Source organism: Terrapene carolina, unplaced genomic scaffold (genome assembly GCF_002925995.2).
Source record: "Terrapene carolina triunguis isolate 2854851 unplaced genomic scaffold, T_m_triunguis-2.0 Scaffold50726, whole genome shotgun sequence".
Classification (NCBI taxonomy): domain Eukaryota; kingdom Metazoa; phylum Chordata; order Testudines; family Emydidae; genus Terrapene; species Terrapene triunguis.
In genome coordinates this window covers 1-15,109 of record NW_020715077.1, presented here as the reverse complement: position 1 = coordinate 15,109, position 15,109 = coordinate 1, and the positions used below count along the sequence as shown (strand labels likewise).

Sequence of the window (15,109 nt, the reverse complement as noted above, 5' to 3'; positions counted from 1 at the left end):
AGCATGTCACAAACCTCCCCCTGGAAGGGAACTAAGCAGGCTTTTCACTGGAGGATTGGAGAACAAACCAGCACAGAGGGGGCACACGGAGCAGGCACAGACACACACCGGAGCAGCAGCACATTTGCTAATGGCAGCAGCTTTGACTTAGCAGTTTTTTCTTTTGTTTGCTTCTTACCTTCGCTTGCCAGGCATTTATCCTCCCTTGCTGATTGAGACGCGCGAGGGAAGGCTCCCATGAGTTATACCAGGATTTCTTATAGGAAGAAGCTGTAATCTGAGCATTCTTGATCTCCCCATTTTCCATTCCCAGTGGCAGAGAGCAACCTGTTAAGAGAATAGCAGTAGGTCTCCATTTCATCTCTTGAACAGCAGTGGACTAGAAGAATAAGCAACAGGCTAGGAACGCCCGTCTCTGCCACTGACTTGCTGTGTGGCCTTGCTCAAGTCATTGTAACCTCCCTTGTGCCTCAGTTTCCCCATCTTTAAAAAGGGGGTAATGCAGGGTTGTTGTGAGCATTCATTTGTTAAAACGTGTAAAGCACTTTGAAGTTGTGAAGTGCTATCTACATTCTAACTGCTCAGGGAGTGGCAGAAGAGAATACATTTGCAGTCAGGGTGTGGAGCTCTCTTTGCCCAGTCATCATTAAAACTAAGTCCAGCAGATCTGTGAAATAAAAGGTTTGTGCGTCTGCCTATTATGGGTGAGACTCTCAAAAGCACCCAGAGTTAGACCAATTCTGAGCGCTTTTGAAAGTCCCACTCTGTATTAGTTTATTTGAATGGCAATATAAGAACAAGGGAACTGGGGAAAGGGGATCCACAGCCTCTCATTTCTAGGTTGCAGGTTTGAATCCAGCCCAGGGCAGGCGTAACTGCAAGTCACTCATGCGATGACTGTGCAATGGCTTGTGTGAAATGAGATTTACGGACTCAGTCCTGTTCCTGTTGGCCATGAGCTCACATCACCACTTCAGGTAGTGCTGACTGTCAGCACGCTAATGGCCTCTTTGTTGTTCTTGTCAGAGAGGCCTATAACTGAATGAGACATGAAGACTAAACTCTGCTCCCACTCCCAGAGGAAGTTTCCCCAGGTCTGTGTTAAGGCTCATACATAAGGCAGCGTGCAGAAAGCTGGCACTGCCACTGACCATGTCTTGCCTGTTCTGTGGATAAACAGAGAAAAGCCAGAACTGTCAATCCAAATACAAACACCAGTACGAAGAGTGGGCTTTTCAAAAGCACTGAACGGGAAAAGACCCCTAACTTCCAATGGCTTTGAATGGGAGTTGGGTACCTAGATGTTTTTAAAAATCGCACCCTAAATTCATTAAGGCCACGGATTTCAGAAGCATCTTGTGATTTTTGGATGCCCAACTTGAGAAACCCAATTTTCAGAGGGTGGGCAGAACTGTGTCTGAAAATCAGGCCCCTTTGAGGTGTCTCATGTTGAAAATAATAATGGGGGATTTCAATTATCCCCATATTGACTGGGTACATGTCACTTCAGGATGGGATGCAGAGATAACCTAGCTTGAGACCTTAAATGACTGCTTCTTGGAGTAGCTGGTCCTGGAACCCACCAGAGGAGAGGCAATTCTTGATTTAGTCCTAAGTGGAGCACAGGATCTGGTCCAAGAGGTGAATATAGCTGGACCGCTTGGTAATAGTGACTATAATATAATTAAATTTAACATTCCTGTGGCAGGAAAAACACCACAGTGACCCAACACTGTAGCATTTAATTTCAGAAAGGGGAACTACACAAAAATGAGGAGGTTCATTAAAAAGAAATTAAAAGGTACAGCACCAAAAGTAAAATCCCTGCAAGCTGCATGGAAACTTTTTAAAGACTCCATAATAGAGGGTCAACTTAAATGTATACCCCAAATTAAAAAAACATAATAAGAGAACCAAAAAAGAGCCACCATGGCTAAACAAAGTAAAAGAAGCAGTGAGAGGCAAAAAGGCATCCTTTAAAAAGTGGAAGTTAAATCCTAGTGAGGAAAATAGAAAGGAGCATAAATACTGTCAAATAAAGTGTAAAAATACAATTAGGAATGCCAAAAAAGAATTTGAGGAACAGTTAGCTAAAGACTCAAAAAGTAATAGCAATTTTTTTTTTAATTACATCAGAAACAGGAAGCCTGCTAAACAACCAGTGGGGTCACTGGACGATCGAGGTGCTAAAGGAGCACTCAAGGATGATAAGGCCATTGCGGAGAAACTAAATGAATTATTTGCATCGCTCTTCACGGCTGAGGATGTGAGGGAGATTCCCAAACCTGACTCGTCCTTTGTAGGTGACAGATCTGAGGAACCGTCCCAGATTGAGGTATCATTAGAGGTGGTTTTGGAACAAATTGATAAATTAAACAGCAATAAGTCACCAGGACCAGACGGTATTCACCCAAGAGTTCTGAAGGAACTCAAATGTGAAATTGCAGAACTACTAACTGTGGTTAGTATCCTATCATTTCAATCAGCTTCTGTACCAGATGACTGGAGGATAGTTAATGTGAGGCCAATTTTTAAAAAGGGCTCCAGAGGTGATCCCGGCAATTGGTCTGACCAAGTAGGGCCATTCTTATGTTCTTAAATCTTGGCCCATAGAAAAAAAGGTTGAGCGTATTTTTCTAAGGGATAGAGGGGAAACAAGTACCAGTGAATTCTCATTGCTCACCTTCGACTTCGCAGCCCAGGAGTTCCATGCGAAGAGTAGGCCTGTTGTACGAGTCAGATGGATAAACCCTAATATACCTAGCAATGATAGGTGGATCAATATGGTTGTCTTTTATCCCATGGGCATCTGAATTACCTTCAAACAACTAGTAAAACAGAAAAATGCAATTAAGATTTCAGAAAAGATAATGATATTAATTACAAGCTTGGTCCTGCAAACCCTATGTCATGTGATTAAGTCTTTACTTATGCAATTTCAATGGGGCTACTCACATTATAGCAAAACCTAAAAACACATCATCCTTATCTTTGCCGTACTATAGCATCCAGAGGCTAAACCAGGACCCAGTGTGTTAGGCGCAGTAAAGACCCTTATTAGGATATTAATAGACAGACAACTAAGACCAGTGGAGACCTAACATGCATTAACACCTATCATACAAACACCATGACACTGTGGGTATGGCTACACTACTGCAGCTACAGGTGCAGCGTGCTGGGGCTGTACCGCTGTAGTGCCATAGTGTTCACCCTTCCTTTGTCGCTGGAAGGGGTTTTCCATCAGTGTAGTTAATTCTCCTCTCCAAGAGGTCGATGGAAGAATTCTGCATCTACAGTGAGGCGTAGGCTGAGCTAACTACATTGCACAGGGTGTGATATTTTTCAGAGCCCTGAGCAATGTAGCTAGGTCAATTTAATTTTTAGGTGGAAACCAGGCCTCAGAGTTGAACTCCAGCTGGCAGGGAAGGGGAGTTTGGGCATAGACAGGAGACCCCAGAAGGTGCTATATGGACACTTGGGTTGCACATGCGTTAGGTAGCTACTGCTAATATTAGCAGTACTATTGTGAAAGGGTGCCAGGGCTGGGCTGCACTGAACAGGGGCATGAGTTCAGCCCAGCGTCCCACTCTCCTTGCACATGTGCTCAGGGGAAGGGCCGTGAGACAGAAGTGGGGACAGAGGCCTGTGCAGAAGTGGGGCTGCACAACCAGGGTTACGGGGCTGGGTTGAAGCCCAGGCTGGGGAGATTCCTTATCTCTTATTACGATCCGGTATTCTGCTGTGTTATACACACCAGGCCAGACTAGTAAAGGGATCTAGGTGCCTCACGATGCAGATAGGCATCTAGTGCGGTTTTCAAAAACCCCTTTAGGCACTTAGGTCCTTTGGAATTAGTGGGATTTTCCAATCTGCACCTTCATGCGCCTAAATACCTTTAAAAATCTGACCCCTTATTCCTGGAGAAAAGCCCCTGGTGGCTGCCTGTGTGGTACTTTCTGCTGAGCCATCCCACCCGCTTACAGCTGCGTAAAGCCAGGGAGGCTGTGGTGATTAACGAGCAGGCAGACCTTCTGTCCCCCAGTGCTGTTTCCTATGAAGGTGATCCACTTCCGTTTGTCCTTGCTGTAAGTCATAAAGAACTCTTTGACATACAAGGACTTCATCAACTGCTTGGCTCCCTGCGTCTGTATCCCTGTGATCAGAACTTGCCTTTGCAGGTCCACCTGTAGAACAGCAAGATACACAAACTGTAAGAAAAGCTGAACCGTGAACCCAATTTCATCCTCTGGCAGCTAGGGAGTGGGGCCCAGGCCTGCATTTAGGCACTCAGAATGGCACTTCCATGCTCAAGATGGGTAACGGGGTGTCTAAGCTGGTGCAAGAGTCCATCACCACAGTATCTGGGCACCTGACAAACATTAATGAATCCATCCTCGCAGCGTCTCTGGGCGAAGCAGGGGAGTGTTGCTATCTCCACTGTACAGACGGGGAGAGCGAGGCACAGAATGGGTAAGGCCTACATTTCCAAAGCAGCCTCTGGTTTTGAGCGTCCAGCCAGAGATAACCAGGGCTTGTTTTTTGGGGATGTTGAGCCCCCACAACTCCAGCTGAAGCCACCAGGGGCCATGAGTGCTCAGTACCACTGAAAAATTAGAACCTGGTGTCTCAAGCTGGGCACAGAAGCACCCTCCAAAAACCAACAACAAAAACCAGGCAACATTTGAAAGTTTTTGCACCAGGTCACACGGTGATTGTGTAGCAGAGCCAAGGTGTCCCGATTCCCGGGAGTGAGTGCCTTCACCAGAGGACCCTTCCTCCCCCTTAGGCCTTCTGATGCAGACAGTGAAAAGGTCAGTGATGTTGTTTACTATTGAAGCTGCTGCAGGAGAAGAAAGATGCTCTTTCTGCAGCTGATCAGAAGAACCCCTCCCCCCCCCGCAATTATTTTAAAGGGAGTTTTCAGCCCCACTTCATCAAGCACAAACGGATTATTTCTCTTTCCAAGTTTTCTGCCCTTACAAAAGAAAAGCAATTCTTTTCATGGATTTCAGGGGGATTTGGAAGGCATCTGTAACCACAAACCGTGGTTTCTACTGAGCAAGTCATATGAGAGCCATTAACTCCTTCACAGCTGCTAGACTGTTTTTATGTATTTTTAATAAATAAATGATGTTGACTATAATCACTTCAAACGTGTTGGGGGGAAGAAAGAGGAGAGGAAAGGTGTTGGGCTGATAGCTCGGGGGAGAGTGAATCTTCTATTTATCCAGCCAACATGTGCAGTGACAGTGCAAGCTTCCCCCACGCTAGCCCACCAACAGGCCTCCTCCCTGAGCCGCAGGTGCCATCCCCAGGGCTCACAGGGGTGTTCGGTCTCCATGGCCCATCCAGTCCTTGGTCCCTCTTCTGAGACTCCCAGCAAGGGGGCCAGTTAGCACCAGTTTTGGTGGGAGAAGGGATGGGTTTGCGATGTGGACTGAGATCATCAACTCATTATATACAGGTCTCTGCTGTGATTTTCTGGCTCCAGCAAAACCAGGCTGGATTCAGACAAGCGACATCGCAGAGAAAGCCAGCACATCTTGTTATCTATCTTGTGAGCTGTTACGTTCCTCCTTAGCAGCAGTTTTAATTGAACATCCATAATAACCTGCAGCTGCTTATAGAAAGTTTCTCTTTGATCCAGTAAGATGAGCGAAGAGGCGATTTTAGAGGAGATAGGCTTAGCACAGCTCTGACTGGCTGAGCAAGGAGTCTGGGAGGCTCTCATCTGCCACACCTGGTAAAGCAGCTGCCTAGGGATCACACATGTCCCATTTAAGAGCATGAGCTGCAGTGACATGCAGGACATACTGTCTGTCAAGCTACAGAGAGCAGATACAACAACAAACAGGCAATTTCTGCAAAATCTTCTAGTGCTACAGCCAGTTCTAAGGAAATACTCAGTGGGGGCCTGATTTTCAAAACAGCTCAGCTACCGCCGCCGGTTAGGCACCGAAATGAAGTGACCGGATACTCAGAAGTACTCCGCACCCAGAAGTCTCCACTCTTGAACATCTGGCCAAGTCTTTAGGGGCCTAACAGGTCGCTGAGCTTCTCCAAGAACCTGGCCACTTGTTCTGGGGCATCTGGAAAGCCACCAGAAGCTGAACAGGAAGAGCTTAAAGTACAAAACAACTTGTAATGCATTAACCTCTCCTTCACCCCATGTAAAAGTTTGTGTAGTGAAGTAGAAAGCAGATGTCCAACCCATGACTAGACTGCAGGATTAGCTGGTCACGCAGCAAGGGGTGAATACATATACACATTGAGAGACGGGGACAGCAAAAGGACAGGCTGTTTATCTACAGTATGATTATACCCTAGGCAGCGGCAGGGCAAACTTCCCCACAATTGCCCCCGACAACAGGCCACGACACTGACACAATACTGCGGCAGTGGCTCAGCATTCACTTGAAGAGGAGCGTGCAACCTACTGAATCATCAGTACCACTTCCTGCAACCCCTGAGTTTTCCTTGGCAGCCTCTTTGGGAAGGTCTAGTTCTAGTTTGACCTTGTTTAACACACGAGACCCCAAATAAACCCAGCATGTGTGTGGTGGTGTAGCTGCAGGCATCAGCTAACCGGTCTGGACGTCACAGTGAGCAAGTATATATTATACCAACCATACCTGGATCCATGGAATTTCACTTTGCTCCATGTCAGTGCTCCAAGCATTATATTTTCCAGCGTTGTTTAATCTAGCTAATTTAGGCTCCCAATAGTCTAGGTGGAAAAAAGGAAGAAGGATATATGGTAAAAATCAAGGAAAACCAGAAAGCCACTGGCTTCTCAGCGTGCATATTTCAGTTCTTTTTTGGTTGTCCTGAAGAAAGAGACTCCAATACAAATACCTGATAAGCTGTAAAGCTGACAAAAGCTTTAGAGACATTGGACGTTATGAAATAAAAATTGACTGATCTTTGAAAACATGATTATAGTCAGAAAAGTGGCTTTAGAAATAATATACCTAGCGCTTACCTAACACTTTTCATCAGCAGATCTCAAAGCACTTTATAAAAGGGATCAGTATCGTTATCTCCATTTTATAGATGAGGAAAATGGAGGTACAGAACAGTGAAGTAATTTCCCCAATGTCACCCAGCAGACCAGTGGCAGAACTAAAAATAAAACCCAGGTCTCCTGAGCCCCAGTCCTGTGCTCTAACCACTAGGCAACACTGCCTCCCCTGGCACCCTTTTACTGAACCTACTACTTCCTTTGGCTTCGTCAGCATTAGGGGTTGGAGTCAAGTTACAACATGCAGCAGCCAGAGCTAGCGGTGGAGGCAGAGTCAAACCACGTTCAACATCCACTGTAGAAGGCAACCCCTCGTGAAGGGCACTGTTAAAAATGAATTGTTTCTCTTGTCTGATAGATAATTTTCAAATGTGTGTGACTTGATTACTTCTAAAGCAAATGCCTTCAGAGGCATCTGTCCCTCAGAGAGAGCTAAATCCACAGGAAGTTTGAAGTCACCAAAATAAGCCATTTCTTTATTATCTCAGGGAGGAAATAGCATCTGAAAAGAGTATCCATCCATGGGTATATGGAATGTTACCAAACTCCCCATCAAAAGCTCACCTTTGGGATGGGAATAAGTGAGAGAAAAAAGACCCCAACATTGCTTGGAATGTCATTTTGCAGCATTTTACTCCCTTATAATATTCATACACTGCACTTCTACCTCTCATTCCCCTTAAAAATAGCAATGCATCCTCAATGCCATTTTACAGCTGGAGAAACTGAGGCATTGGGGGGAGTAGTGACTTGTCCAAGGCCACTCATCAGGCCAGTGGCAGAGACAGGAATAGAACCCAGGTCTCCTGACAACCTTGTCCTGTACATTAGCCAGCACATAGATCAGGAGGAGCAGAAAAGCCTACCTCACTGTCAGAAGACTACAGTGATATTGGCCTGGTCTACACACTTAAGTTTTGTCAGCATAGTTCTGTTGATTGGGGTGGGGGGCGGAAGGGGGAATCACATCTCCTAGCTGACACAGTTATGCTGGCAACCTCCTCCCCCCCCAGTCTTCTGTAGGTATAGCTAATGCTGTTCAGGGAGGCAGTGTAGCTATCCCATCAGAACTCCTTCTGTCAGCATAGCTATGTCAGCCAACCTCTGCAGTGTACACATGGCCTTGGGCTGCTCAGTCCTGCTCCGACTCTGGGCCTGCAGAACCAACAGATTTTTGAAGTCTGACCGCCTGTTAATTACTGAAATGATGCCATAAGACAGTAGCATGCATGAAACAGAGAGGCAGAGAAAAATCTACAATTGCACTGCCTGGTGCCAAGTCATATTACTGAAGACCATGTCTGATCTTCTCAAATAATAAAATGTTCTTCTACCATGTGTTTAAACTCACTTATGTGATGAGAAGCACTGATCTGTGAATCAAGTATAAGTCCATTCATTAGGCCCATTGGTAACTTGCACTCTAGAGAGAACACAAAAATGGTTGATGACTGATGAGCTGCATTCCATAACTTATCAGGAAAAAGAGGGTCATTCAGAGTCATGTTTGAGGAGCTGGCTGGGCCTTTCTGATGAGATCACCCTTCGTACCAACTCCCAATAGGGCACATTTGGGACTTCATCAACGTTTAAAAAAAAAAAAAAAAAAAGAGAGAGAGAGAGAGCGCGCGCTCTGTATGCGCGCAGGATCAAAATCATCTCTGCATTCAATTCCCTCAATTAAGAATTCATAGGTGGTTTTAGAGAATCAAAGAATGTAAAGTTAGTGCTTTGAATGCTATACAACACTTCTTTTAAAATTCAATTTACTATAATCACTCCATGAGCTCCCCCTTTATAATATAGCCGTTTCCTCAATTCAGATTCTATTCCGCCATTACTGTCCCATGCCCTGAAAGGGGGAGAGAACTTTGTAACTAGACTCCTGTATATTAGAATGATCATGATTCGATTCAGTACCTTTTTCTACAATGATAAAGGAGGCCTGCATTCCAGCTTGCTGATATTCCCCCACTTCGGTGTCTAAAAGCCACATGCCAGCTTTTGGTGGTGTCATTTCAATAGTTCGAAATGAGCCTTTAAAAGAGAGAGGAGAAAAACAAATCACAGCTAATCTATTGAAACGTTAGCAGGAGATTGGCTGACACAGAACAGTGAGGCTGGATAAACCAAGGCCTATCGATCCTGCCCATTTCTGGTGGCTTGACAAAGTGAGAGTCCAATATCCTGCACCTATTGGAAAGCGTAGCAGATACAAACATCATTCTCCTTTTAAGAAACAGCTTCTAATTAGAGACATGCGGGAATCAAAAGTTCAGATCTGAATCCAAGCTTCACTGCTTTAAAATTTACCTTTTCACATAACCTTGGATGCATGCACATATTTTGTAGAATACTGCATACGCAGTATGCGCTGTGTGGTCATGTAGTGAATGACCTAACCTTTTACACGGATTCATGCTGTGGTAACAGTAACTCTGAGGGGCTGATGCTGGTCCCTGCTCCAGCCATGGCTCTGGCAGTGTGTAAGGGTTGTAAAGGAGCCACAACAGACCATGCACTAGAGGGGAATTCTCCACGAGTCACAGCTTTATGCTGCTCCCACCATCCCCGACATGTTCTTAAAAACCTCCAGTGATGGGGATTCCACAACCTCCCTTGGAAGCCTATATCAGAGCTCAACTACCCTTAGAGTTAGAAAGTTCTTCCTAATGTCTATCCTAAATCTCCCTTGCTGCAGATTAGGCCCATTACTTCTTGTAGCCCCTTCAATGGAGAACAATTGGTCACCGTCCTCTTTATAACAGCTCTTAACATATTGGAAGACTGTTAGCAGGTCACCCGCTCAGGTTTCTCGTCTCAAGACGAAACATGTCCAATTTATTTAACCATTCTTCATAGATCAGGTTTGCTAACCCTTTTATCATTTTTGTTGGTCTCCATTTTGTCCACATCTTTCCTAAAGTGTGTGCCCAGCACAGGTGCCAGCTTCTAATTTTCCCTGGGGGTGCTCAACCCCCACTCAGCCCCAGGCCCCACCTCCACCCCCACCCTGCCTCTTCCCACCCTCACTCCACCCCTGCCTCTTTCCAACCCCTCCCCCGAGCTCGCCCCTTTCCCACTCCTCCCCCTCCCAGCGCCTCCTGCACGCCGCGGAACAGCTGTTCAGCAGTGTGCAGGAGGTACTGGGAGGGAGGGGTAGGAGTTGATCAACAGGGGCCAGCTGGGAGTGGAGCTTAGCTGCAGGTGGGTGCTAAGCACCTGCTAATTTTTCTCCATGCCCTGGAGCACCCACAGAGTCTGCACCTATGGTGCCCAGAGTTGGACATAGTACTCCAGCTGAGGTCTCACCAGTGCTGAGTAGAGGACAATTACTTCCCAAGCCTTACATACCACACTCTTGTCAATAGACCCCAGAATGATTTTAAGCCTTTCTCACAACTGCATCACATTGTTGACTCGTTTTAAATTTGTGATCTACTATAACCCAGAAGATCCTTTTCAGCAGTACTACCACCTAGCCAGTTATTCCCCATTTTGTAGCTGTGCATTTGATTTTTCCTTCCTAAGTGAAGTACTTTGCACTTGTCCTTATTGAATTTCATCTTATTGATTTCAAACCAATTCTCCAATTTGTTAAGGTTGTTTTGAATTCTAATCCTGTCCTGCACCCCTCCCACCTTGGTACCACCTGCACATTTTACAAGCACTCCATTATCCATGTCATTAATGAAAATATTGACTAGTTCTGGACCCAGTACTGACCCCGGATGGACCCCACTGGATAAGCCCTCCCAGTTTGACAGCGAACCATCGATAACTACTCTTTGAGTACCGTCTTTCAACCTGTTGTGCGCCCACCTTATAGTAAGTTCCCTAGTTTGGTTATGGGAATGTCTTATGGGACTGTATGAAAAGCATTTTAATGGCAACAAAAAAAAGAGCTCTATTGCGATTATTAACTAGTTATTCATGGAGTCTTTCTTTTCAGTGTGAATACTAAGCTCTCTAGCCACAAGTCTCCAAGCACTTTACAAAGGGAAATCAGCATTATTGTCCTCATTTTGCAAATGGGGGAAACTGAGGGACAGAGCAGGGAAGGGACTTGCCCATGTTCACACAGCAGGTCAGTGGCATAGCTGGGAACAGACCCCAGACAACACGGCCTACCAGCTCTATCTCCCCTATACAAACCTGCTGTGCCTGATCAGGACATCAGTCCATGCACTCCATATCCCATCTCCAACCTTGCCCAGTAACTTATATTTCAGAGGAGGGCGGCCTCCTCTCCAGTCCCACCTCCCCAACTCAATGAGGTAGATCTGTAGTTCTCAAACTTTTGTATTGGTGACCCTTTCACACAGCAAGCCTCTGAGGGAGACCACCCCCCCCCTAAAAATATTAAGAAGTGTTTTAATTTATAACATTATTATGGATGCAGGAGGCAAAGCGGGGTTTGAGGTGGAGACTGACAGCTTGCGACCTCCCATGTAATAACCTCGCAACCCCCTGAGGGGTCCCGACTCCCAGTTTGAGAACCCGGAGGTAGATGATGCTGGGGTTGGGGAAGTCCTTTCCGACCTCACAGGAAATGAACAGCTAGTACCTTGCAACACAAGACTTGATCATCACTATTTTAATGGGCCCAAGCCAATTTCTGCTTCTGCTGATCTAATGACATTGAATTTTAGTAGAGTCACCCCAGCATTACCAAGTGTAGGGTTTAGCCTCATAATTAGGAGTATAAATGGCAAGACACTGAGCTGATATGTACCTGGAAGGAGAGGATAGACACCAAGCTGATGCCCAGGGACTTCTGTGAAGGTCTGACCATGAAAGTGAACCACGTGAATATCTTTTGACCCGCCCATATTCAACAAGTGCCATCGGACCAGTTCATCTTTATACATCCTCAGTCCTTGCAAGTGATATATGATCCCATTAATGGCTGAAAAGAAAAATATTACAAGGGATAAAAAACTACAAACACACTCCAGCTGAGCGGCAATAAAGATGTCAACTAGAATTGGACCAGAGGATACAGATTGGATCTAGATCCAAATGTCCCCAAAGCCTATAGAGTTTCAGATCTGGTGTCCTGGTCCATGCCAATCTCTAGTGTCAACATATAATAATGACCTTCTCAGTAATAAATTAAGTGTCATTGCAAGTGTAATTGATGGTCATTCAAATAAGCGAGAATGCTTTCTACCTTCCTGGTAGAAACAAAATGAACAAAAGCCCCAGAAACTCTTGAACAGTCAAAAGTAGATAGTGTTGAAATTTATCTGTTTGAACGAGTCGAACATGAGGCCAGCTTGATTCATATTAGGTTTGTGAGCCAAACTAACCCCATAAACCCTATATTAGGGGGCCTAAATTAAGTTGATTCCTCTTAAAGAGTCATCATCAAGTGGGTGTTGCAACTCTAAAATTTCAAGGGAAAATCCCCCAGGGTCCCTACTGGCCGTGGGGAAAAAAAAGTCTCAAAAATATTAATCAAGTGTTAAGCAATACCCAAATGTCTGCCTGAGACTGCAAACAGCCTAAAGCAATAGCTCTGAGAGGTGTGACCTATCCACTTCATCTGAATAGTGCATTGATTCTGAAATGTAAAGGTGACGATTTAAATGTCAACTTTGTTAACTATTTCACTACTTATTTTATTGGAAACATCCAGCAAATGTGCTTATTCCAATCCCAAACTGCCTCTCATCTCCTCGGTTGGGGGATTAATATTAAAATAAACTAACAGAGGTTCCTGTGTTGATGGCAATATTCATTATCATATTAAATTCAGAAAAACTCCATTTTTCAAATTTAAATGGAAGTGCCACAGAATTCACAGCCTGCTGCACCTGAATGCCAGAGAATTCAGAGACCAGGCCACGGGATTTAAGCACTGCTTGCTGTAGAGTACAGGGGGCTTGAATATAATGAGACACACTCTATTAATGTCAAAAGATCTGACTTATGCCTGACTTTAAGGACCACATTTTAAAAACGTGGCTTCCATTTTTGCATACAATCATTTATTCACATGAATAGTAGTACTAACCGTCCAAGTTTCCAAAAGAGGTCTCCCATTTAGGCACCTAAATGAAGTGATCAGATTTTCAAAACTGTGCATCACCCAACAGCTCTCATTGTTGTGAATGGGGGGAGCTGCTGAGTTCTGAGCTCTTTGGAATAATTGGCCACTTCTTTTGGTACCTAGGTGGGAACTGGACTCTTCTGAAAAGCCAGATTCTGTTGTGGGTGCCAAGCACGTCTGAAAATCCACCCCCTATGCACAAACTCCCATCTGTGCCAATTAGAGCTGGCTGAAACCAGGATGTTCTGTTTCATGGGGAATTTCACAATTTTTATGAAACACAAAAATGCATTTTTGTGGGAAATTAATTAAAACTGATGCAATTTTGCAAAAAATTTTGGTGTAATCAGATCAGCATTTTCAATTCAATTGAACACTGTTTCAGTTGAAATTTTCTACCAGCTCTCCTGCCAAACAAACAAACAACCCCCCCCTCCACACACACACACACACACACACACACACACACACCGCACAGATGGAGCGGCCTGCCTGAAAATTCTCTTGAAACTGCTTTTTGATGGAAAATTGATTTTTTTTTAAATGAAATTCACCCAGAAAAGGTTCTGTTTTCCATGGAAAACTTCAACTTGTGTTGAAAATCCTGAAGAACCAGGGAGATTATGGTTTTCAGCCCACAACTGAAAACTTCCTGTTCAAAACCTGAAAAAAGTCAAAATTTTCTGTGGAAAATTTTAACAAAAACATTTTTTCTGTTTTTGTCAACATTTTCCAACCAGCTCTAGTCTATATGCATATTCTATTTTTATATGCACAAGGAATAGTGGGGGAAAAAAAAAAAAAAAAAAAAAGGTGCATGCAAATGATGTGTGCGTGCAAAGTTGCAAGTGAACCAAGAGAAGCTGGGTTGAGGTCTTTTTAACTCCTTCCTCTTCCCTCCCAACATGAATAACCGACAAAGGGAAACATTAGTACCATGGAATTTATGGTATTTTTGCACTTCTGAGGTCTTCTCACTGTAAGTCCTTTTGGAATGCTTATCGAAGTACCAGCTTTTCTCTTCATCAAAGACCATAAAAAGCAGGACAAACTCTCGGGTATCTACTGGCCTGTTACTTGTACTGAGGGTTCCCTTTTGACAAATCAAGATTGGACCAATCAAGCCTGAGTGAATATCTTTCTCCTGGAAAGCAATAAATACAAATTACAAGTAAAAGTTAGGGTTTCCCAAAATACATCATTAATAACAATTTGCATATTCACAGGGGCTTTCATTTGAGGATTTTCCCTTACAAGTGTTAACATTGGTGCACAGGAATTGCCAGACTGGATCAGACACGAGGCCCGTCCAGTTCAGCATCCTGTCTCCAACAATGGCCAGTGCCAGATTTTTTTCATGTTTTTTAAATAATCCTAAACTTATGCTGCCAGTCTGTGATCCCTGTCTAGTTCTGCAATATCCTTTTTGAGATGGGTGGCCAGTTCCACACATACAGTATCCAGAGGAGGCTGTACCACTGATTATATAATGGCATTATAATCGTTCCTGTATTGTTCCCCATCCTATTCCGTATGCATCATAACATTTTGTTTGCTTTTTCAACTGCAGCTGCACATTGAGCAGAGGTTTTCATTGATCTGTCTGCAGTGATGCTCAGGTACCGTTCCTGAGTTGATATGGTTAATTTAGAACCACATAAGGTGCAAGTAGTTAATGCATACAGAACAGAAAATGTTAATTTTGTATACATCAATACTGAATTTAATCTACCATCATGTTGCCCATTCAACTAGCTTGGTTAAGTCCCTTTGAAGTTCCTCACAGTCTTCTCTGGACTTGGCGAACCTAAATTAATTGTGTCATCAATGGATATTGCTACCTCACTAGTCACCTCCCCCTCTTTCCAGGTCATTAAAAAAATGTATTGAACAACACTGGAGCTAATACAGAACCTGGTGACCCCTTGCTGTTAGCCTTTTGCCATCATGAAAACTGACCATTTAATCCTACTGTTTGTTAAGTCTTTTAACCAGTATTTGATCCATGACTATACTCAGCCTTGCATTCT

General features: G+C 44.2%; 1 protein-coding gene across 1 annotated transcript; it reads right to left on the bottom strand.

Annotated features, from left to right (window-relative positions):
• Positions 1-117: 117 nt before the first annotated feature.
• Positions 118-14,223, bottom strand: LOC112125841 (coagulation factor V-like; the record flags this gene model as incomplete). The annotated part of the gene is made up of 8 exons (XM_026647019.2): positions 118-327; positions 2,684-2,828; positions 4,032-4,187; positions 6,636-6,730; positions 8,376-8,447; positions 8,945-9,061; positions 11,760-11,933; positions 14,016-14,223. Coding segments are annotated over 8 exons (1,167 nt in total), but the record flags the coding sequence as incomplete, so codon positions are not given.
• Between the last annotated feature and the right edge of the window lie 886 nt (positions 14,224-15,109).